A 24,948-nucleotide genomic window follows, 5' to 3' on the forward strand; every position below is an offset into this window, starting at 1 on the left:
TTTCTCCCATCTGGAGTCCTTGAGTGGACAATACTCCTTGTCCAGTGGGCCTCCTTATCATCTCCCATGACTGTCCTCCCTAATCCTCCGTGTCTGGTTTTCATCCGAGACCTCAGATCATTGACTGGAACCAGTCACCAGTATCTGTGGTCGATTGTACATAGGCTTGTGCTCAAGCCAGCGAGTGGTGTTCAGGAATGTGGCTAAAAGCTCGCATCCATCTTGTGTCGTTTTACTATCCTGAGCTCCTGTTAACATGGTAGAGTTTTCATGCTTGCCCTTTGTGATCATATAACCGTAAATTCATACATATTTATTATATACTATTTATCCCTACTAATATAAATTGCTATACAGATACCTTTGAAGATAAATTGTTATACAGGCACCTAAACCAAGGATATTGTTCCCTCTGAACCTATTCTTTAAATCTCCCTTCAACAACCATGAAACTATTATTGATTGTCGTAAAAACCCATCTGGTTCACTAATGTCCTTTAGGGAAGGAAATCTGCCGTCCTTACCTGGGTCTGGCCTACATGTGACTCCAGAGCCACAGCAATGTGGTTGACTCTCAACAAGGTAGGGGAGTCTAAAACTAGAGGGCATAGGTTTAAGGGGAGAGGGGAGAGATACAAAAGTGTCCAGAGGTGCAATTTTTTCACACAGAGGGTGGTGAGTGTCTGGAACAAGCTGCCAGAGGTAGTAGTAGAGGCGGGTACAATTTTGTCTTTTAAAAAGCATTTAGATAGTTAACATGGGTAAGATGGGTATAGAGGGATATGAACCAAACGCGGGCAATTGGGATCAGTTTAGGGGTTTTAAAAAAAAAGGGCGGCATGGACAAGTTGGGCCGAAGGGCCTGTTTCCATGCTGTAAACCTCTATGACTCTATAACTGCCCTCGGGCAACTAGGGATGGGCAATAAATGCTGGTCAGCCAGGGATGCCCATGTCCCATGAATGAATAAACAAAATAAACAGCCTTGTCAATATGTACAAATCTATATGGAGCAGAGATTTTTAAGAATTTTCTCCCAGTTCTCACTGATCTTGTTCCAACTTTTTCACTCATCTGTACAAGTTTGATACTGGCACCAGCAACTTAAGGATTTGGTGTCCTGATAACAATGGCAGGTCTCGATTTGGTTAATGCCAGTAAGTGCAGGACGTTGCAGATACCTCTCAGTGTGGTGGTGTGTGGATTGCAGTCAGGGGAATGGGGCACCCCATTCGGGGCATATCAGCAAAGAACAGCACAGCACAGGAAACAGACCCTTCGGCCCTCCAAGTCTGCGCCCATCATATTGCCTGTCTAAACTAAAACCGTATGCACTTCATAGAAATCATAGAAACCCTACAGTGCAGAAGGAGGCCATTCGGCCCATCGAGTCTGCACCGACCACAATCCCACCCAGGCCCTACCCCCACATATTTTACCCGCTAATCCCTCTAACCTACACATCTCAGGACTCTAAGGGGCAATTTTTAACCTGGCCAATCAACCTAACCCGCACATCTTTGGACTGTGGGAGGAAACCGGAGCACCCGGAGGAAACCCACGCAGACACGAGGAGAATGTGCAAACTCCACACAGACAGTGACCCGAGCCGGGAATCGAACCCAGGTCCCTGGAGCTGTGAAGCAGCAGTGCACAGAGTCCATATCCTTCCATTCCCATCCTATTCATGTATTCGCCGAGTTGCCCCTTAAATGCCGCAATCGTACCTGCTCCCACCCCCTCCCCGGGCAGCGCGTTCCAGACATTCACCACCCTCTGTGTAAAAAAAACTTACCTCGCACATCTCCAATCCAACTAACCTGCACATCTTTGGACACTAAACTTTTCCCCACGCACCTGCAACCTATGTCCCCTAGTACTTGACTTTTCTACCCTGGGAAAGAGCATCTGACTATCCACTCTGTCCATGCCACTCATAATCTTGTAAACCTCTATCAGGGCGGCACGGTAGCACAGTGGTTAGCACTGCTGCTTCACAGCTCCAGGGTCCCGGGTTCGATTCCCGGCTCGGGTCACTGTCTGTGTGGAGTTTGCACATTCTCCTCGTGTCTGCGTGGGTTTCCTCCGGGTGCTCCGGTTTCCTCCCACAGTCCAAAGATGTGCGGGTTAGGTTGATTGGCCAGGTTAAAAAATTGCCCCTTAGAGTCCTGAGATGCGTAGGTTAGAGGGATTAGCAGGTAAATATGTGGGGATAGGGCCTGGGTGGGATTGTGGTCGGTGCAGACTCGATGGGCCGAATGGCCTCCTTCTGCACTGTAGGGTTTCTATGATTCTATGATTCTAGGTCACCCCTCAATCTCTATCGTTCCCAGTGAGAACAAACCGAGTTTATCCAAACTCTCCTCATAGCTAATACCCTCCAGACCAGGCAGCATCCTGGTAAACCTCTTCTGCCCCCTCTCCAAAGCCTCCACATCCTTCTGGTAGTGTGGCGACCAGTATTGTACACAATATTCCAAATGAGGCCTAACTAAGGTTCTGTACAGCTGTAACATGACCTACCAAATTTTATACTCAATGCCCCGACCGATGAAGGCAAGCATGCCGTATGCCTCCTAGACTATCTTATCCACCTGGATAAGGTAGTCAAGGGAGAAGGGTTCTGTGAGATGGGCAAATGCTCAGAGTAATTAAACTCTCTCTCTCTCTCCAATTTTGCTTTAGGTTGAAAGTTCCCCCTTTTGAAAAGGCGAGGACTGTGCTGGAACCTTTATTGCACAAAGAAATGGTAAGCTGTCAAATCTACCTGCACTGGTGCAATCTTGGGCTGGAGTCTTTGTGGTTTTGCTGTGCACTTTCATTATACAGTCACAATTCAGATAGTGCAAAGGCTCCATTGTGATCTTGATAGTCGAAGCAGCATAAATATAGTGAGTGGGCTTTTATAGGAATCTGCATCTGCTTAAGAAAATAAAGTCCGCAATAGAAACTCCAAACTTTACATTATTTCATCTCAGCATGGATCCTGAGGTCTGCCCATGCTGGATACTGGGTGGTTTAGCATGGCGAGAGTTAGGGCCAGGGGTGGTAGTGGTAGGGAGGCATGGGTTAGCATAAATCTGTTCTAAGCTGGCATGGCTTCTATTAAGAAGCTATTGGATAGGCACATGGAGTACTTCGGGATGATAGGGAGGAAATAGCTTGATCTGGGTTTCAGACAAAGCTCGGCACAACATCGTGGGCCGAAGGGCCTGTTCTGTGCTGTACTGTTCTATGTTCTATGTTCTATGGCGCTATAAAGAGCTTTGGGGAGTGGGTGTAGGGACATAGGTTGGCCTGGAGGATGCGAAAGGCCTTCAGGAGTGGGGAGAGGGGCATAGGTTGGCAAGAAGGATATGAAAGGTCATTGGAAGTGGGGAGAGGGCATAGGTTGACTAGAAGGGTATGAAAGACCATCGGAAATGGGGAGAGGGCAGAGGTTGGCATGGAGGGTAAGAAAGTCTGACAGGAGTGGTGAGGGGGCATAGCTTGGCATGCAGGGTATGAGTGACCAATGGAGGTAACTAGAGGATCACAGGTGGCATAAGGGTCCATCGAGGAGACATGAGGTGGCATGGGTTAGCATGATTGGGAGATAAGGAGTGTGCGGGGGTAGGGGTGGTGAGGTGGGTGAGGGTTGTGTTTTTTTGCACTTTGGACTCATGGCACTCTTGGACAGTGTGCCAAGTGCGCTGAGCCACACCCACCGCCCAGCCTAGCTGGCAGCCTCTGGACCATTTCCACAGTGCAACCCCCTCCCCACCCCTCCTCCCCCCATCCAAACCCCACTGCTGTCATTTCACCAACCCCCCCTCCCCCCCTCCAACCCCACCCCAATCGAACATCCACATTCCAGAGCACGTTCTCCCGGCTCAGGTTTGTGGAGTCAGGAAGTCTTGCCCTTCATGCTCCCAGCCTGTGGAAAGTGAACGTTTAGGCCCTCTTGCTTCTGTCAGCCACAAAGTACTCTTGAGTTACCGGCTGAAAGTGGGAAGAGCAGTTTGGGTGGAATATGGAATATCTCAGTCGATTGGCCTGATTCTATGGATGAATTGTAAGTCGGATATTGGGAGAGATTGGTGGATATAGCAGCCAGATCCGATTAGAATCATAGAATCTCTACAGTGCAGAAGGAGGCCATTCAGCCTATCAAGACTGCACCGACAACAATCCCACCCAAGCCCTATCCCCATAACCCCACGTGTTCACCCTGCTAATCCCCCGACACTAAGGAGTAATTTAGCATGGCCAATCCCCCTAACCTGCACACCTTTGGACACTAAAGGGCAATTTAGCATGGCCAATCCACCTAACCTGCACATCTTTGGACACTAAAGGGCAATTTAGCATGGCCAATCCACCTAACCTGCACATCTTTGGACACTAAGGGGCAATTTAGCATGGCCAATCCCCCTAACCTGCACATCTTTGGACACTAAAGGGCAATTTAGCATGGCCAATCCACCTAACCTGCACATCTTTGGACAATAAGGGGCAATTTAGCATGGCTAGCTAACCTGCACATCTTTATGATGTGGAGTTGCCGGCGTTGGACTGGGGTGGGCACAGTAAGAAGTTTCACAACACCAGGTTAAAGTCCAACAGGTTTATTTAGTAGCACGAGCTTTCGGAGTGTCGCTCCTTCATCAGGTGAGTGACTGTGGAGTGTGGAGTGTGGGAGGAAACCGGAGCACCCGGAGGAAACCCACGCAGACACGGGGAGAACATGCAAACTCCACACAGACAGTCACTCAAGGATGGAATTGAACCCGGGTCCCTGGCGCTGTGAGGCAGCAGTGCTAACCACTGTGCCACCCTGGGCTTTGTTATGGATTTCTGTAGTTTTAACCTTAATTGAGGTTGTTTCAATTGGACCAGTGAGCACGAATCTTCCATTTTGTTTTTATGTTTCTGTAGCTGAGGCCAAAATGTGTGATTTCAAGAAGGAATTAGATATAGCTCTTGGGGCTAAAGAGATGAAGGGATATGGGGGGAAGCGGCGGGGATCAGGATATTGAATTTGATGATCAGTCATGATCAAAATGAATGGCGGAGCAGGCTCGAAGGGCCGAATGGCCTCCTCCTGATTACAGTTTCTATGAGGGGAATTTTACCAGCACGTCCGCCCGAGGTTCGTACGATCCCGCCCATGGCCAAGGGAGAATGCCGTTCTCCGAGCCCCGATTCCGGGGGCGGGCGTGCCGGTAAAATTCCGGCCTCTGTTTCTATTCCACAAACGATACGTTTTGTGTTGGCGAGGGGCGGGTTTTTAAGTTGCTGAGTTGATGTGTCGATCCTTGAATTATGCTGTTTAGCCTCAGCAGCTCTGCTTCAAATTAAAGCCCCCCCCCCCCCCCCCCCCGCCCCCCGTCCCGTATCCAGCAGCAACCAAAATCCAGAATCGGACTTCAAAGGTGAACGCCATCTGCCGCTCGTGCTTTCTGGCAAGTTTTAACCCATTTTGCGCCCGTGTTTGTTCCACAGAATGTGTTGTTTTGATGTTTCATTCTGTCTCATCTCGCTGTGGCGTTGGACTCCACACAGTTGCCTTTTGAATATTTCATATCCCCATCAATTATTGTCGGAATGCGAGAAATTTAATGTCCCATTGCTCTGGGGGAGGGTGGGGGGAGGGGCGGGAAGCGATGTGTTTTGCGCAGTGGCAAAACTTCTAATTTTTAAAGTCTTTTAATTATCCTCAAGGGTACAATAGCGATAATACTTATGTTGTTTGGCTAGTCCGAAAGATGTGCTGGTTAGGATGCATTGGCCGTGCTAAATTCTCCCTCAGTGTACCCGAACAGGTGCCGGAGTGTGGCGACTAGGGGATTTTCACAGTAACTTCAGTGCAGTGTTAATGTAAGCCTACTTGTGACACTAATAAATAAACATTTTAAACTCTTCTTTAAAAATTCATTCATTTAATTTGAGCAGGGTTGACTGGGCCAGCGTTTATTGCCCATAAAGTTAAAGTTTATTTATTAGTGTCACAAGCTGGTTCACATTAACACCGCAATGAAGTTACTGTGAAAAGGTCACAGTGATGTGATGATACTGTGCCTTTAAGAAATGTATTTTTGTCATGTTTCTTGTTAGGGGTATGTTTAAAATTCAGCGCTGTTTCACACGGTGTCGATTTGTCTGCACCAGACAGTTCACATGCTGGGAATGCAGGCTACTCATTGATTTTAGCTGGGGATGTGTTCGTTTGAATCTGAGTTAATGCATTTTTGTTTATATTTTCCCGTGGGGTTTCAGAGTAGGATTTTGATTAGGTTGATTGAGAGAGACAGCCATATGTTAGTAGGCGGAGCTGGACTTGCAGGAGAGATAGTGGATGCGATATTACTGGCCGTTTATGCCCCACTGCCGCTGCAAGCGAGGTTGGAAAATTTGGGACTCAGCCAAATCTCTGTTCACTGCAGCGGGACCGGAAAATCCCGTCGACGTGAACGGCTGGAACATTCCACCCAGTGTTTTTAAAATCAAGAGCAGTTTCTTCCTGGTTCTTAAAGAATCATGAGGTGTCTTTCTGTCTGTCTCTCTCTCTGGAGGCTGCTGTTTAGGGCTCTCAGAAGACCAGTGTCTCTCTGTCTCTGTCCCTCTCTCCCCCCACCCCCAACGGCTCTAGGACTGTTAACAAGTAGCAGCATGAAAGTCTATGTATTGCTAACTGATCTTGAAGTGGTGTTTAAGTCTATAAGAGGAATATTGTTTAAATTGGAACTCATCGAGATAGGTTAGCAGTTAAGAAATGTATTTTGTTATGTTTAGGTGTTTCAGTTGGTAAAAGTTAAGCTAATTCATTTGTTATAGCTAAACTGTATTGTTGAATAACGTTTGTTTTGAAAGAAGCTTCCTGGTGTGCCAATAGAATCACACCTGGAGTGAATCACCTTATCCTCACACTAATACCAAACTGTTGGGAGCTAGTTGGACTTCATAGCAAACTTTGGTGTTTCTGCTCTGGTACCCTAACAGAGAAAGCTTTGCACTACAAGAATATTGATTTATTTACCCAGTGCAGAGGGTCCATTTGCCCCAGTTACCAGCCCTTACTTTCATTAGAAACATAGAAGCAGAAGGAGGCCATTCAGCCCTTCGGGCCTGCTCTGCCATTCATTAAAATCATGGCTGATCATCCAACTCAAAAGCCTGATCCTGCCTCCCCCCATATCCTTTGATTCCCCTTCGCTTTCAAGTCTGATACATCGGCACGGTGGCACAGTGGTTAGCACTGCTGCCTCACAGCGCCAGGGACCTGGGTTGGATTCCCGGCTTGGGTCACTGTCTGTGTGGAATTTGCACTTTCTCCCCGTGTCTGTGTGGGTTTTCTCCGGGTGCTCCGGTTTCATCCCACAGTCCAAAGATGTGCAGGTTAGGTGGATTGGCCATGCTAACTTGACCCTAGTGTCAGGGGAACTAGCTCGGGTAAATATATGGGGATAGGGGCTGGATGGAATTGTGGTCGGTGCAGGCTCGATGGGCCAAATGGCCTCCTTCTGCACTGTAGGGATTCTATGATCTAACTGCTCCTTGAAAACGTACAATGTTTTGGCCTCAACTACATTCTGTGGTAGCGAATTCCACAGGCTGACCACTCTCTGGGTGACGGAATGTCTCCTCCTCTCTGTCCTAAATGGTCTACCTCGAATCCTCAGACTGTGACCCCTGGTTCTGGACATCCCTACCATCGAGAACATCCTTTCTGCATCTACCTTGTCTAGTCCTGTTAGAATTTTGTAGTTAGTTAAAGAGTGGATTATTCTCAGGTTTAAGGGAAGAAATTGGATTTACTTCCTTTGTTTACCTCTTCAGAACACCTCAAACTGGTTCACGGCCGTGGAATTGTCTTTGACGCAATAGCATTGTTGTCTTGTAGGCCATTGAGTGACTACTTGAGTTACTCTGGAGATGCTGGGTGAAGGCTTCAGAACCACCTGATACTTGAAAAGTGCCAAGGAGTCTTTGTCACATCCTCCCGCACTGTCCAACATGGCACCTCTGACAAGGCAGCACTCCCTCGGCCCTGCAACAGAGGGTTGGACTTGAATGTGTGAGGCTGGAACGCACCACCTCAGAAAACAGAGTGCCACCAAATGTGCCAATCTGCGTTCCTTGTGATGGAGTACTGCGTCTTTTCTTTTAGAATCCCTATGGACCATTTAGGAGGCCATTCAGCCCATCGAATCTGCACTGACAACATCCCCACCCAAGCCCTATCACCGTAACCCCATGTATTTACCCTAACTAATCTCCTTGACACTAAGGGGCAATTTAGCGTGGCCATTCTACCTAACCCGCACATCTTTGGAGTGTGGGAGGAAACCGGAGCACCCGGAGGAAACCCATGCAGACATGGGGAGAACGTACAGACTCCGCACAGACAGTGACCCAAGCCGGGAATCGAACCCGGGTCCCTGGTGCTGTGAGGCTGCCATGCTAACCACTGTGCCACCGTGCCACCCTAAAGGGTCAGAAATAAACAAGTGAGGGGGAGAAGAGTGGGAAATGGGGGGTGCTGGGTGGGGCGGAGTGGGGGTTCAGGAAGCTCTGGGGTGTTGACACCAAAGCAGGATAGATTGGGGCAGAAATTTGTTTGACAAAGTGAGATGACAAGGTGACACGAGTGGGAAGCAGACCTAACGTAGTTTTTGAAGTCAAACAATTTTATTGTAAATTAACCAATTCCTTCCAACTCGTTGTTGCTTTGGAGCCGTGTCACTGTGCGTCTGTTAACATCCTCCCCGCCTCTCGATTCCAGACTGCTGAGCTGACTCTGAGCAAGAAACTAAAGTTGAAGCTGGAGAATCCTGACCTTCTCGAGCTTTGTCACATGCTTCCGATGGAGGTCATTAATTTGGGTGAGTCGCTCTGTCTTTATGCACTCCGTCCCGTATCCCGAACACAAATGACACCACGTCCATAGCATCCCTACAGTGATGGAAGAGGCCATTCAGCCCATCGAGTCTGCACCGACCCTCTGAAAGAGCCCACCACCACACCCCCTTGCCCTATCCCCATACGCCTGTGCATTTACCATGGCCAATCCACCTAACCTGCACATCTTTGGACACTAAGGGACAATTTAGCATGGCCAATCCACCTAACCTGCACATCTTTGGACACTAAGGGGCAATTTAGCATGACCAATCCACCTAACCTGCACATCTTTGGACACTAAGGCGCAATTTAGCATGGCCAATCCACCTAACCTGCACATCTTTGGACACTGAGGGGCAATTTAGCATGGCCAATCCACCTAACCTGCACATCTTTGGACACTAAGGGGCAATTTAGCATGGCCAATCCACCTAACCTGCACATCTTTGGACACTAAGGCGCAATTTAGCATGGCCAATCCACCTAACCTGCACATCTTTGGACACTAAAGGGCAATTTGCCATGGCTAATCCAGCTAACATGCACATCTTTGGACACTAAGGGGCAATTTAACATGGCCAAAAAGCCTAACCTACAGGTCTTTGGACACCAAGGGACAATTTAGCACGGGCAATCCACCTAACCCGCACGTCTTTGGACTGTGGGAGGAAACCGGAGCACCCGGAGGAAACCCACGCAGACACGGGGAGAACGTGCAGACTCCACACAGACAGTGACCTGAGGCCATAATCGAACCCGGGTCCCTGGCGCTGTGAGGCAGCAGTGCTAATCGCTGTGTACTGGGGCCTCAGTTATAGATTGTAAGCGAGGTTGTGATTGTTGATTTGATGGCCTTTTCTGTCCCTCATTGAGAACGCCTATTTTAAAGGAAGCTGTGGTTTACCTGACATGAATGGAACAGTTTAACGCCCTCTCTGCCTCTCGCCCGCCCACAGATGGCAAGGGCTACGACCCAGAGCATTCGGACGACTCCTCTGCTTTTAAAGATTGGCTCCGCTGCTATTACGTTGATGGGATGCAGCTGCTACGTGACAGTAACGGGAGAACCATTTGGTTCCAGGTCAGTGGAGTGGTTTTACTGCCAGTTTGAAAGCTCTGTCCCACATCAGCCACATCTCCCTGCCCAGCGACAACCTCACAGGATGTGTTCCATACCATTCTGATGAAGGTCCAGATTGTCTACTGGCATGTTTCTATGCGTAGTACCATGTGAGATGAAAAATCGAGCCTTACATCATGGGAGGAGGCCATTCAGCCTATCAGATTTGTGCTAGCTCTTAGAGCGCTCCAATCAATCCCACACCCATGTCTGCTCTTAGAACCATAGACTCCCTACAGTGCAGAAGGAGGCCATTCAGCCCATCGAATCTGCACCGACTCTCTGAAAGAACATCTTACCCAGGCACATCCCCCACCCCCTGCCCCATCCTGGTTACCCCACGCATTTAGCATGGCCAATCCACCTAAACAACACATCTTTGGACGCTAAGGGGCAATTTAGCATGGCCAATCCAGCTAACCTGCACATCTTTGAACACCAAGGGACAATTTAGCATGGCCAATCCACCTAAACAACACATCTTTGGACGCTAAGGGGCAATTTAGCATGGCCAATCCAGCTCACCCGCACATCTTTGAACACCAAGGGACAATTTAGCATGGCCAATCCAGCTCACCCGCACATCTTTGAACACCAAGGGACAATTTAGCATGGCCAATCCAGCTAACCTGCACATCTTTGAACACCAAGGGACAATTTAGCATGGCCAATCCACCTAAACAACACATCTTTGGACGCTAAGGGGCAATTTAGCATGGCCAATCCAGCTAACCCGCACATCTTTGAACACCAAGGGACAATTTAGCATGGCCAATCCACCCTAACCTGCACATCTTTGGAACTAAAGGACAATTTAGCATGGCCAATCCTGCACATCTTTCGGACTGTGGGAGAGCACCCAGAGGAAACCCACGCAGACACGGGGAGAACGTGCAAACTCCACAGTGACCCAAGGCCGAAATTGAACCCGGGTCCCTGGCGCTGTGAGGCAGCAGTGCTAACCACTGTGCCACCCTGGGTAAGACACCTTTCAGGGAATCAGTGCAGATTCAATGGGCTAGATAGCCTCTCTCTGCACTGCAGGGAATCGATGGTCCAAAACTCCTCATGATTTTGAACATATGATGATGATAAGGCAGTCCAGAGAAGGTTCGCTAGATTGATTTTCTTATGAGGAGAGGTTGAGTGGGTTGGGCCTGTACACATTGGAGGTTAGAAGAACGAGAGGCGACCTTATTGAGACCTCTGGGATTCTCAGGGGGATTGACAGAGTAGCTGCTGAGAGGTTGTTTCCCCTTGTGGGAGAGTCTGGGACCAGAGGGCACAATCTCAGAGTAAGGGAATCGCCCATTTAAGACAGAGACGAGGAGGAATTCCTTCTCTCAGCGGGGAGTGAATCTGTGGAATTCTTTACCACAGAGGCTGTGGAGGCTGGGTCGTTAAATATGTTCAAAGTTGAGATAGACAGATATTTAATCAGTAAGGGAATCGAGGGAATGGGGATAAGGCGGGAAAGTGGAGTTGAGGATCATCTTTTCAGATCAGTCGTCATCTCATTGAAGCATGGAGCAGACCTGATGGACCAAATGGCCTACTTCTGTCCCTATATCTTATGGTGCTGGGGGGACCATCTCAATGTTATGTTTCTAAAGGAATAAGCTGACTCGCTGGAAAGAGGAATAAAGAAGAGTTCGGGCAGTGAGCAGGAAATGGAGACTGAACTAAATGGCACAGTGGTTAGCACTGCTGCCTCACAGGGACCCGGGTTCAATCCCGGCTTGGGTCACTGTCTGTGTGGAGTCTGCACATTCTCCCCCGTGTCTACGTGGGTTTCGTCCGGGTGCTCCGGTTTCCTCCCACAGTCCAAAAGATGTGCGGGTTAGGCGGATTGGCCATGCTAAATTGCCCCTCAGGAGGATTGGCTAGGGTAAATACATGTGGATACGGGGATAGGGCCTGGGTGGGATTGTTGCCAGTGCAGGCTCAATGGGCTGAATGGTCTCCTTCTGCACTGTAGAATTCTATGATTCTATGGCTAATGTGGAGCAGCAAACAATTGATGGGCTGAGTGGCCTGTTGCAGCCCTGTCACATCCTGGGCTGCAGTTTAATTTAACAAACTTTAAGCTTTTGTATCTTGATTTTATTCCAGGGTAACCCAGGACCAATGGCACCAAGAGGTGAGAATGACTTGATTCTTTTCCTTTTCAGTTCCACACCCATTATTTAAGAAAGAGAGAAAGGCTCATGCTTGAAGTTCCCCTGAACCGGCCTCTGCTGCTGAGGTCCCGTTGCTGTTCTCACCTTTTGTGGTATCTCCCCCATCCAGGCACCCCCTCCCTCCCCTAGAAATTGGTTCTAGTTTAGTTTATTAGTGTCACAAGTCAACTTACATTAACACTGCAATGAAGTTACTGTGAAAATCCCCTCGTTCCACACTCCGGCGCCTGTTCGGGTTACACAGAGGGAGAATTTAGCACCTAACCAGCACGTCTTTTGGACTGTGGGAGGAAACCGGAGTACCCGGAGGAAACCCACGCAGACACGGGGAGAACGTGCAGACTCCGCACAGACAGTGACCCGAGCCGGGAATCGAACCCGGGACCCTGGTGCTGTGAGGCAGCGGTGCTAACCACTGTGCCACCGTACGCAGTATATAATATTAAGCCTCTACTTTTAGGGCTGTAGTTATCTTCCTCATGGTGTTTAGTTATAAATCCATTGAACTCTTTTTCTGAATTTCTTGATGCCAGTTTGGATGAGATTCCTTATTGTCCAAAGCTCAATGCAAACTCGAGGAACATCTTTTGTCTGGGCACTTTATGACTACCTTCTTCCCCTTCTCTCCATCCTCACCCTCAACCCACACCTTCAATCATAGAATCTCTACAGTGCTGAAGCAGTCCATTCGGCCCGTCAAGTCTGCCTAATTCCCACGACCCCACGTATTTACATCACCAATCCCCCTAATTTACTCATTTTGGGGCAATTTATCATGGCCAATCCACCTAACCTGCATATCTTTTGGACTGTGGGAGGAAATGGGAGCACCCGCAGGAAACCCACGCAGACACGGGGAGAATGTTCTCCCTTTTGGGGTGGCACGGTAGCACAGCGGTTAGCACTGCTGCTTCACAGCGCCAGGGACCCGGGTTCAATTCCCGGCTTGAGTCTGTGTGGAGTCTGCACGTTCTCCCCGTGTCTGCGTGGGTTTCCTCCGGGTGCTCCGGTTTCCTCCCACAGTCCGAAAGACGTGTTGGTTAAGGCGCATTGACCCGAACAGGCGCCGGAGTGTGGCGACTAGGGGAATTTCACAGCAACTTCATTGCAGTGTTAATGTAAGCCTTACTTGTGACTGATAAATGAACTTTAACTTTTAACTTTAAAGTGCAGACTCCGCACGGACTGCGACCCGAGGCCGGGATCGAACCGGGTCTCTGGTGCTGTGAGGCAGCAATGCTTAACCACTGTGCCACCCACCCCCAAGAACATATCTAACTTCTTCAAATTCTCCGGTCTCGCACGCCCCGCTACTGCTGCCAGCGCGAATGGAGAATTTGTCGCCCCGGCCAAGTCTCCATTCACAGCAGCGGGACTGGAGAATCCTAGCTGCGGGGGAGGTCGGAGATAGCCAGCTGTTATCCCCGTTTCTCTCACCAAAGAAACAGCCAGACATCACTATTTCCAGCATTGTCGCTGGCACAGTGGTTAGCACTGCTGCCTCACAGCGCCAGGGACCCGGGTTCGATTCCCGGCTTGGGTCACTGTCTGTGTGGAGTCTGCACGTTCTCCCCGTGTCTGCGTGGGTTTCCTCCGGGTGCTCTGGTTTCCTCCCACAGTCCAAAGACGTGCGGGTTAGATTGATTGGCCGTGCTAAATTGCCCCTTAGTGTCCCGGGATGCGTTGGTTAGAGGGATTAGCAGGGTAAATATGTGGGGTTATGGGAATAGGGCCTGGGTGGGATTGTGGTCAGTGCAGACTCGATGGGCCGAATGGCCTCCTTCTGCACTGTCGGGATTCTATGATTTTCGCCTTTTTGTTTGTGTTGTGCTTTGTAAAACCATCGGCGTCAAATGCCTTGATAGTCCGTGAATTCCCATTTAGTCAGTTCAGCGAGTGTGGGGGTTGGTCCCCTTCCTTAGCAGTGAGGCTCCACGGGGTTACAATTGTGACTATATTCTTTAACACCAAATCATCTCTCTTTCTCTCCCCCTCCCCTCCCCCTCCCTCCCTCCCCCCTCCCTCCCCCTCCCTCCTCCTCCCCCTCCCCCCCTCCCTCCCCCTCCCTCCCCCTCCCTCCCCCTCCCTCCCCCTCCCCTCCCCCTCCCTCCCCCTCCCTCCCCCTCCCCCTCCCTCCCCCTCCCTCCCCCTCCCTCCCCCTCCCTCCCCCTCCCTCCCCCTCCCTCCCCCTCCCTCCCCCTCCCTCCCCCTCCCTCCCCCTCCCTCCCCCTCCCTCCCCCCTCCCCCTCCCCCTCCCTCCCCCTCCCTCCCCCTCCCTCCCCCTCCCTCCCCCTCCCTCCCCCTCCCTCCCCCTCCCCTCCCCCTCCCTCCCCCTCCCTCCCCCTCCCTCCCCCTCCCTCCTCCCCCTCCCTCCCCCTCCCTCCCCCTCCCTCCCCCTCCCTCCCCCTCCCTCCCCCTCCCTCCCCCTCCCTCCCCCTCCCCCTCCCTCCCTCCCTCCCCCTCCCTCCCTCCCCTCCCTCCCCCCTCTCTCCCTCCCCCTCCCTCCCCCTCCCACCCCCTCCCACCCCCTCCCTCCCCTCCCACCCCCTCCCCCCTCCCTCCCCCCTCCCCCTCCCTCCTCCTCTCTCCTGCCCCTCCCTCCCCCTCCCTCCCTCCCTCCCCCCTCCCCCCTCCCCTCCCCCCTCCCCCCCTCCCCCCCCTCCCCCCCCTCCCCCCCCTCCCCCCCTCCCCCCCCTCCCCCCCCCTCCCCCCCCTCCCCCCCCCCCCCTCCCCCCCCTCCCCCCTCCCCCCCCCCCTCCCCCCTCCCTCCCCCTCCCCTCCCCCTCCCTCCCCCTCCCTCCCCCTCCCTCCCCCTCCCTCCCCCTCCCTCCCCCTCCCTCCCCCTCCCTCCCCCTCCCTCCCCCTCCCTCCCCCTCCCTCCCCCTCCCTCCCTCTCCCTCCCCTCCCTCCCCCTCCCCCTCCCCTCACCCCCCCTCACTCCCCCTCACTCCCTCCCCTCCCCTCACCCCCCTCACTTCCCCCCTCACTCCCCCTCACCCCCCCCTCACTCACCCCCCCCCCTCCCCCCCTCCGTCCTCCTCCCTCCCTCTTCCTCCCTGTCCCCACCGGCTCAAAGGATCCAAAACTCCCAAAGCCAAGTCGCGGAGAACGAAGGCAGTGGATGAAAACGGAAAAAAGGCGTTATCACCTGAGGTGAGGTTCACTATAAGTTAAAGTTTATTAAGTAGGCTTACATTAACGCTGCAATGTTCCCTCCGTCGCCACACTCCGGCGCCTGTTCGGGTACACTGAGGGAGAATTTAGCACGGCCAATGCACCCTAACCAGCACGTCTTTCAGACTGTGGGAGGAAACCGGAGCACCCGGAGGAAACCCACGCAGACACGGGGAGAATGTGCAGACTCTGCACAGACAGTGACCCGAGGCTGGAATCGAACACGGGTCCCTGGCGCTGTGAGAGAGAGTACGTAGCATAATTGGCCCCAGCCATATTAATGTGATGAGTGTTTATATATAACCACATGTCTGGCTCGAATTCTCTACCACAGAAGGCTGTGGAGGCCAAGTGACTTCATGTATTCAAGAAAGAGATAGATTTTTTTTCAGATTTGAATAGCATCAAGGGGTCGGGGCAGAAAGCGGCATTGAGACAGAGCATCAGCTCTGATCATACACAGTGGCACAACGGTTCGCACATCTTGGGACACTAAGGGGCAATTTAGCATGGCCAATTCACCTAACCTATACATCCGGTGGCACAGTGGTTAGCACTGCTGCCTCACATCGCCAGGGATCTGGGTTCGATTCCCAGCTTGGGTCTGTGTGGATTTCCCCGTGTCTGCGTGGGTTTCCTCCGGGTGCTCCGGTTTCCTCCCACAGTCCGAAAGACGTGCTGGTTAGATGCATTGGCCATGCTAAATTCTCCCTCAGTGTACCCGAACAGGCGCCGGAGTGTGGCAACTAGGGGATTTTCACAGTAACTTCATTGCAGTGTTAATGTAGGCCTACTCGTGACACTAATAAATATATTATAAAAAGCAGGTTCGAAGGGTCTTGTTTCTATATTTTGTTAACAAGAGTTGTCATGAATCCACTTAAAAATTTAAAGTTTATTTATTAGTGTCACAAGTAGGCTTACATTAACACTGCAATGAAGTCACTGTGAAAATCCCCTAGTCGCCACACTCCGGTGCCTGTTCGGGTAACACTGAGGGAGAATTTAGCACGGCCAATCCACCTAACCAGCACGTCTTTCGGACTGTGGGAGGAAACCTTATTCAAGAGTCATCCAGTAATGGATCGAAGACTATATGAGTCTATCCATGAGGGAAGACTAAAGGAATTATTAAACTGGAAAGGGTGCAAAAAAGATTTACAAGTATGTTCCCGGGACTGGAAGATTTGAATTATAAGGAGAGGGGGGATACACTGGGACTTTTTTCCCTGGAGCGTCGGAAGATGACGGGGGGTGACCTTATAGAGGTTTATAAAATCATGAGGGGCGTAGATAAGGTGAATAGCCTTTTCCTCAGGGTAGAGGAGTCCAAAACTAGAGGGCGTAGGTTTAAGGTGAGAGGGGAAAGATTTAAAAGGGACCCGAGGGGCAACTTTTTCACACAGAGGGTGGTGAGTGTATGGAATGAGCTGCCAGAGGAGATGGTGGAGGTGGGTACAATTACAACATTTAAAAGATATTTGGGCAGGTACACGGATGGGAAAGGTTGAGAGGGAAACGCAGGCAAATGGAGCTAGTTCAGTTTAGGAAACCTGGTCGTCATGGACGAGTTGGGCCGAATGGCCTGTTTCTGTATACCTCTATGACTCTATGAGGCGCGTTGAATTTTAGCTTTCATCTTTATCCTCCATGTTGCTTCAAGAATGAGCTTCTTCTTCCCGTTTTTCTTTACCAAAAGGATTTTTAATCTGGAAGGTTCTGTTGAAGAGTCTATCGTTTCCTCAGATTTTCCGGACTTTCTTCCCCTTAATAAGCCTGGATTTTTATCTGGATTCTCACCTCTCTGTAGAGATATTATAGTGAGTTTTAAGGGGCGCCTGGACAAGTACAGAGGGAATAGAGGGATATGGTCCCTGGAAGGGTAGGGGGTTTTAGTTCAGTCGGGCAGCATAGTCGGTGCAGGCTTGGAGGGCCGAAGGGCCTGTTCCTGTGTTGTAATATTCATAGAAATCATAGAAACCCTACAGTACAGAAAGAGGCCATTCGGCCCATCGAGTCTGCACCGACCACAATCCCATCCAGGCCCTACCCCCATATCCCGACAGATTTATCCACTAATCCCTCTAACCTACACATCTCAGGACACGAAGGGCAATTTTTTTTTTTAGCATGGCCAATCAACCTAACCCACACATCTTTGGACTGTGGGAGGAAACCGGAGCACCCGGGGGAAACCCACGCAGACACGAGGAGAATGTGCAAACTCCACACAGACAGCGACCCAAGCCAGGAATCGAACCCAAGTCTCTGGAGCTGTGAAGCAGCAGTGCTAACCACTGTGCTACCGTGCTGCCCCTTTGTTGTTTATATCGTGGGTTTGGGGGTGTGGGAGGTCTGTATATTGTGAAGCACTGAAACATTGTGATGGTATTGGATTGGCAAAATGCTCCAATTCAGCTTTTCCCACTCACTATTTTTCCTACCTTTGTATCCTGGTCCATTTGGGGAGGCGACGGCCTAGTGGTATTATCGTTAGACTATTAATCCAGAAACTCAGCTAATGTTCTGGGGACCAGCGTTCGAATCCCGCCACGGCAGAATTTGAATTCAATAAAAAAATATCTGGAATTAAGAATCTACTGATGACCATGAAATAGTTGTCGAGCAGAGAGCACTGGAAATCCGGCGCTGGGAGACGGTAACAGGGTGCGGGTGCTAGCGGGGCGCAGATCCCACGCATCGTCCCCCCCCCCCCCCCCCGGTGTTTCTCCTGGCCCGCTATGCTAATTTTTCAGCGGAGTGGGAGAATCGCCCCCAAGATGTGAGATGAAGAGTTACATTTTATTTCCAGGCCAAAAATCCTGGGGCGGACCTTTCCACAAGTTCAACTTTTCCACAAGTTTACGGGGTATCCCTATTCCTCAGCTTTGACACGTCCTAACTAAGGAATCCTGCGTGTCGGGATATATGTGGTGAATGAATGACTTCATCTTAGGCTTGAGGTTTATGGTTTTCTCTTTGGTCCAAATATTTCACACCGATCTATCCCAATCGCTGAAAATAGCTCCCAGACGCTGTTCCCAGCCAGTTCATTATTGAAACCAAGAGGTCCCACATGTCTGTAAATTAAAAACGCACAGAAAATATCCCGTTACCATGTGAAAGCTTATTTAACCCCTTAGTTTGTCTTGTGCTGGTTTCTTAAGACAATTAAACAAAAAAGTCAATCTTGGGCATCATTGGCAAGGTTGGCATTGATTGACTGGCGTCTTGGCAACACGGAAAGCCATGGGTGTACTGGGGACAGGGCATTATGGATTTGAAATTGGATGTGGGGTGGAAGGCAGAGAGTAGTTTAATGGTTACCTTTCAGCACGTGGTGTTTGCGAGAGGATGTCAGTGAGTTAGAGTGATTTACAACACGGAAACAGGCCCTTGGGCCCAATTCGTCCATGCCAACCAGGTTTCATAGCATCCTACAGTGCCGAAGGAGGCCATTCAGCCCATTGAGTCTGCACCGACCACAATCCCACCCAGGCTCGACCCCCCCCATAACCCCTTGCATTTTCCCTAGTTAGTCCCTCTGACACTAAGGAGCAATTTGGCACGGCCAATCCACCTAACCAGCGTGTCTTTCGGACTGTGGGAGGAAACCAGAGCACCCGGAGGGAAACCCACGCAGACATGGGGAGAAGGTGCAGACTTCTCACAGACAGTGACCCAATCAAACCCTGGTGTTGTGAGGCAGCAGTGCTAACCACTGTGCCACCGTGCTGTCCACTTCCAAAACTGCGCTGGTCCCATTTGCCTGCGTTTGGCCCATATCCCCCTAAACCTTTCCCATCCGTGTCCCTGTCCAAATGTCTTTTAAATGTTGTAATTGTACCCGCCTCTACCACCTCCTCTGGCAGCTCATTCCATACACTCACCACCCTCTGCGTGAAAAGGTTACCTCCTCGGGTCCCTTCTAAATCTTTCCCCTCTCACCTTAAACCTATGCCCTCTAGTTTTGGACTCCCCTACCCTGGGGAAAAGACCTTGTCTATTCACCTTATCTTTGCCCCTCATGATTTTATAAACCTCTATAAGGTCACCCCTCATCCATCTACGCTCCAGGGGAAAAAGTCCCAGCCTATCCAGCCTCCCCTTATAATTCAAACCTTCCAGTCCCGGTCACGTCCTTGTAGACCATTTTTTTGCACTCTTTGCAGTTTAATAACATCCCTCCTATAGCAGGGAGACCAGAATTGTGTGCAGTGTGTGTGTGTGAATGGAATCCAAGCTAGTTGAAGAAGCTGAGATGGGGAGAGAGAGCTTATCTTATTGACTTATCCCGTCTCTCCGCTCAGCCCAGTGTCCCAGCTGTCCCCTATTTATAGCCCTTTGAGTACATCAAATTAACAAATGATTGGGGACAAAGGATGAAATGAAGAAATTATACTCTTTCCATGGAACAACAATCGATATATTACACAAAAGTGACATCCCCCCGGTGAGACACTGGAACGAAAACCAAACATCAAAAACGAACCGCAATTAATTAAATCTAAATGTCATCCCTGGCGGTGGTGATGTGCCCCAGCGCCCCCCCTCACTGCGGTGCCCATTGGGCATGGAAGGCCTGAAGCGTGCCAGCGGACAGCGTGCTCCCTCTCCAAGGCCACGCGGCCACCAACGTAGACGGGGCAGACACTCAGGTTGGAATCTCCAAATGCCCGCTGCCCGCACCTGCTCACGGCGAACTTGGCCAAGCTCAGGAGCAGGCTGACCAGGAGGTTACCCTCGCTCCTCCCCCGCACAGGATTTACAAAGCCAATTCATACCCATCACCTCGTTCTCTTAACCCTAACGATGTGATTAGGCAGAACATCAAATAAACCCTATCATTGACTCAGACCTGAACTTGGCCACACAGGGCATTACTTAGAATCATAGAATCCCGACAGTGCAGAAGGAGGCCATTCGGCCCATCAGGTCTGCACGGAGCACAATCCCACCCAGGCCCTATCCCCATTACCCCATGTATTAACCCTGCTAGCCCGCCTGGTACTAGGGGCAATTTAGCACGGCCAATCCACCTAACCCGCACATCTTTGGACTGTTGGAAGAAACCGGAGCACCCGGAGGAAACCCACGCACACACGGGGAGAACGTGCAAACTCCACACAGACAGTGATCCAAGACCGGAATTGAACCCAGGTCCCTGGCACTGTGAGGCAGCAGTGCTAACGACTGTGCCACCCCTAACCATTGTGCCACTGTGCCGCTAACTTCAAAGATTTCAGATGATGCAAATCTCAAGAATATAGCGACCAATGAGGGAGATTGGAACAAACTTTAGGAAAACGCACAGACTGGTAAAATGGGCAGATGCAATTTTAAGTTTATTTATTAGTGTCACAAGTAGGCTTACATTAACACTACAATGAAGTTACTGTGAAAATCCCCTAATCGCCACACTCTGGTGCCTGTTCGGGTACACTGAGGGAGAATTTAGCACGGTCAATGCACTTAACCAGCACATCTCTCGGACTGTGGGAGGAAACCGGAGCACCCGGAGGAAACCCACGCAGACACAGGGCGAATGTGCAAACTCCGCACAGACAGAGACCCAAGCCGGGAATCGAACCCAGGTCCCTGGCGCTGTGAAGCAGCAGTGCTGACCACTTGGCTGCCAATATCTTTGGCAGGCTAAGTAGATAAATCTGTTTTAAATAAAGAGCTTCAGGCATCCGTGCCTTTATTAATAGTGGAATCGAGTATAACAGCGAGGAAGCGCTATCTGATAAAGCATTCATTAGAAGGCACCGCTCTGCCTTTGGCTGGAGTATCGTAGGATCATAGATTCTGAAGATTGATACAGTGCAGAAGGAGGCCATTCGGCCCACCGGGTCTACACCAACAACAATCCCACCCAGACCCTATCCCCATAACCCCATATATTTACCCTGCCAATCCCCCTGATACGAAGGGGGAAGTTAGCATGGCCAATCCACCTAACCCGCACATCTTGTATTCGTTGGAGTTTAGAAGGCTGAGGGGGGATCTTATAGAGACCTATAAGATAATGAAGGGGCTGGATAGGATAGAGATGGAGAGATTCTTTCCACTTAGAAAGGAAACTAGAACTAGAGGGCACTGCCTCAAAATAAAGGGGGGTCGCTTTAGGACAGAGTTGAGGAGGAACTTCTTCTCTCAGAGGGTGGTGAATCTCTGGAATTCTCTGCCCACTGAAGTGGTGGAGGCTACCTCGTTGAATATGTTTAAATCACGGATAGATGGATTCCTGATCGGTAAGGGAATTAGGGGTTATAGGGATCAGGCGGGTAAGTGGAACTGATCCACTTCCGATCAGCCATGATCTTATTGAATGGCGGGGCAGGCTCGAGGGGCTAGATGGCCTACTCCTGCTCCTATTTCTTATGTTCTTATCTCGGGACACTAAGGGGCAATGTAGCATGGCCAATCCACCTAACCCGCACATCTTTGGACACTTGCAAAAGAAGGCAACATGAAGAAACATTATTTAACACAGTGAGTTGCTGTGATGTGGAGTGTTCCAGCCTGACAGGGTGGGGGAAGCAGATTCAATAATAATTTTTATAAGAAGCTTGGATAAATACTCGGAAAGAAAAAGTATTGTAAAATTTATTCATTAGTGCCACAAGTAGGCTGACATTAACACTGCGATGCAGTTACTGTGAGAATCCCCTCGTCGTCACACTCCGGCGCCTGTTCGGGTATCACTGAGGGAGAATTTAGCACGGCCAATGCACCCTAACCAGCACGTCTTTCAGACTGTGAGAGGAAACCGGAGCACCCGGAGGAAACCCACGCAGACACGGGGAGAGCGTGCAGACTCCACACAGACAGTGACCCAAGCCGGGAATCGAACCCGGGTCCCAGGCGCTGTGAGGCAGCAGTGCTAACACACTGTGCCACCATGCTGCCCCACTTTCGGGTTGGGGGAAAGAATGAGACTTATTGGATTCCAGTACCTACAAGCCAGTGGAGATATGATGGGCCATGTAGGCTCCTTTTGTGCAGAGTCATTTCTATTGCCTTTGGGAAGAGGGCGATGACTTTCCCTCTTGTGTGGGTAAACCCACAGTGCTGCTCGGTGGAAAGCGGCCCAATCATATTGTCACTGGACTAGTAATTCAGAGACCCAGGGTAATGCTCTGGGGATCGAGGTTTGAATCCCACCGTGGCAGATGATGAAATAAAAATCTGGAATTAATAGTCCAATGATGACCGTGAAATGATTGTCGTTAAAAACCCATCTGGTTCCCTTTAGGGAAGGAAATCTGCCATCCTTACCCGGTCTGGCCTACATGTGACTCCAGAGTCATAGCAATGTGGTTGACTCTTCACTGCCCCCTCAAGGGCAACTAGGGATGGGCAATAAATCCTGGCCCGGCCCATAAAAGAATTTTTTTTTTTTAAAAAAGCAGCGACAAAGTGGAACAGTGAGGTATGTTATATGTGGGATCTTGCTGTGCGCTGTTGGCTGCTGTGCCGCCCCCATTACAACAGTGACGGCATCACAGCAATGCCGTGTAACACTTTGGGGGCATCCTCGGGACGTGAAGGGCGCTACATAAATCATAGAATCCCTACAGTGCAGAAGGAGGCCATTCGGTCCATCGAGTCTGCACCGACCACAATCCCACCCAGTCCCTATCCCCGTAACCGCACGTATTTACCCTGCTAGTCCCCCTAACACTAAGGGGTAATTTAGCATGGCCAATCCACCTAATCCGCACATCTTTGGACTGTGGGAGGAAACTGGAGCACCCGGAGGAAACCCACGCAGACATGGGGAGAACGTGCAGACTCTGCACAGACAGTGACCCAAGCCGGGATCGAACCCAGGTCCCTGGAGCTGTGAGGCAGCGGTGCTAACCACTGTGCCACCGTGCCGCCCAAAATGCCAGTTATTTCCTGTTGATGTGCTAGGCCTTGGTTCCCCAACTGTTGACCGTGCGATTTTTCTGTTGTTGCCAGGACTCTGAATCCAGGGAAGGGAAGGTGAAGTCGGAGCGGCGGAAGACTCCAAAGGTCCCGACGGATCTTTCCCAGAAGCGGCCTCGGAGTGCCAAAGCGGCTAAGGAGCAAACCGCCGAGGGGCTGCAGACAGACGAGGGAACAAGGAAAAGGACGACTAGCCGCGACAGAAAGAAAATGGCGGCAGAACCATCGCCTCCAGCAGAAGCTGCAAAAGGTAATAGAATTGGGTGTGAACAGTCAGGCGACAAGGCAGAAAACCCTGGAGTTATAGCCAGAAGCATCAGGGTGGCACAGTGGTTAGCACTGCTGCCCTCACAGCGACAGGGACCCGGATTCGATTCCAGCCTCGGGTCACTGTCTGTGCGGAGTCTGCACGTTCTCCCCGTGTCTGCGTGAGTTTCCTCCGGGTGCTCCGGTTTCCTCCCACAGTCCGAAAGATGTGCAGGTTAGATGGATTGGCCATGCTAAATTGCCCCTTAGTGTCCAAAGATGTGCAGGTTAGGTGGATTGGCCATGCTAAATTGCCCCTTAGTGTCCAAAGATGTGCAGGTTAGGTGGATTGGCCATGCTAAATTGCCCCTTAGTGTCCAAAGATGTGCAGGTTAGGTGGATTGGCCATGCTAAATTGCCCCTTAGTGTCCAAAGATGTGCAGGTTAGGTGGATTGGCCATGCTAAATTGCCCCTTAGTGTCCAAAGATGTGCAGGTTAGGTGGATTGGCCATGCTAAATTGCCCCTTAGTGTCCAAAGATGTGTAGGTTAGGGGGATAGGCCATGCTAAATTGCCCCTTAGTGTCAAAAGATGTGCAGGTTAGGGGGATTGGCCATGCTAAATTGCCCCTTTGTGTTCCAGGACGTGAAGGTTTGGGGGATTGCCCAAATGTGTGGGGTTACGGGGATAGGGCGGAGAGTAGGCCTGGATTAGACAGAGGGGAAATATTTCCATCCAGCTCACCCCTGGGATCGTAGCGGGGGGAGGGGGACATGCCGAGGGGCTGCAGACGGACAAGGGAACAAGGAAAAGGACGACTAGCCGCGGCAGAAAGAAAATGGCGGCAGAACCATTGCCTCCAGCAGAAGCTGCAAAAGGTAATAGAATTGGGTGTGAACAGTCAGGCGGCAAGGCAGAAAATCCTGGAGTAATAGCCAGAAGCATCAGGGTGGCACAGTGGGTTAGCACTGCTGTCCTCACAGCGACAGGGACCTGGGTTCGATTCCAGCCTCGGGTCACTGTCTGTGTGGAGTTTGGGCTGAATGGCCTCTTCTGCGCTGTCGGGATTCTATGATTCGAACTGCATTCCCTGTGGAAAATTTAGTAAACCAACACCAGGGGGCCAAATCTTAACATTCGCTTATACATCAAATGAACAATCAGATCACCCCTAAAATAGCCGTTAATCTCTGATAATGCGGTGGGTTTGAACCTGCTTGCATTTTGAGCAAATCTCTCCTTCCAGCTTCAAGGCACGTTTGAAGCGAGCTTTCATTTGAACATTTTGTTTTATTTAAAGTGACTCTTGACAAGAGTCTTTGTTGACCTAGATTACTGGGAAGCACAGCGGGTTAGGGATCTGCGCTTTCATCTGGGACACTGACAGGGACTTGGATCCTTCCTCAGCAA

The 24,948-nt window shown here is 50.6% G+C and overlaps 1 protein-coding gene across 3 annotated transcripts in view; it reads left to right on the forward strand.

Moving 5' to 3' along the window:
- Positions 1-24,948, forward strand: part of neil1 (nei-like DNA glycosylase 1) — a 46,244-nt gene that overhangs the window by 18,737 nt on the left and 2,559 nt on the right. For all 3 annotated transcript variants that reach the window (XM_078199830.1, XM_078199829.1, XM_078199831.1), the window contains exons 4-9: positions 2,686-2,749; positions 8,765-8,864; positions 9,840-9,964; positions 12,116-12,143; positions 15,260-15,336; positions 23,326-23,542. In XM_078199830.1, the coding sequence (XP_078055956.1) occupies positions 2,686-2,749; positions 8,765-8,864; positions 9,840-9,964; positions 12,116-12,143; positions 15,260-15,336; positions 23,326-23,542 (611 nt within the window). The remainder of the gene's footprint in view (positions 1-2,685; positions 2,750-8,764; positions 8,865-9,839; positions 9,965-12,115; positions 12,144-15,259; positions 15,337-23,325; positions 23,543-24,948) is intronic.

Source organism: Mustelus asterias, chromosome 29 (assembly GCF_964213995.1).
Source record: "Mustelus asterias chromosome 29, sMusAst1.hap1.1, whole genome shotgun sequence".
Taxonomy (NCBI): Eukaryota; Metazoa; Chordata; class Chondrichthyes; order Carcharhiniformes; family Triakidae; genus Mustelus; species Mustelus asterias.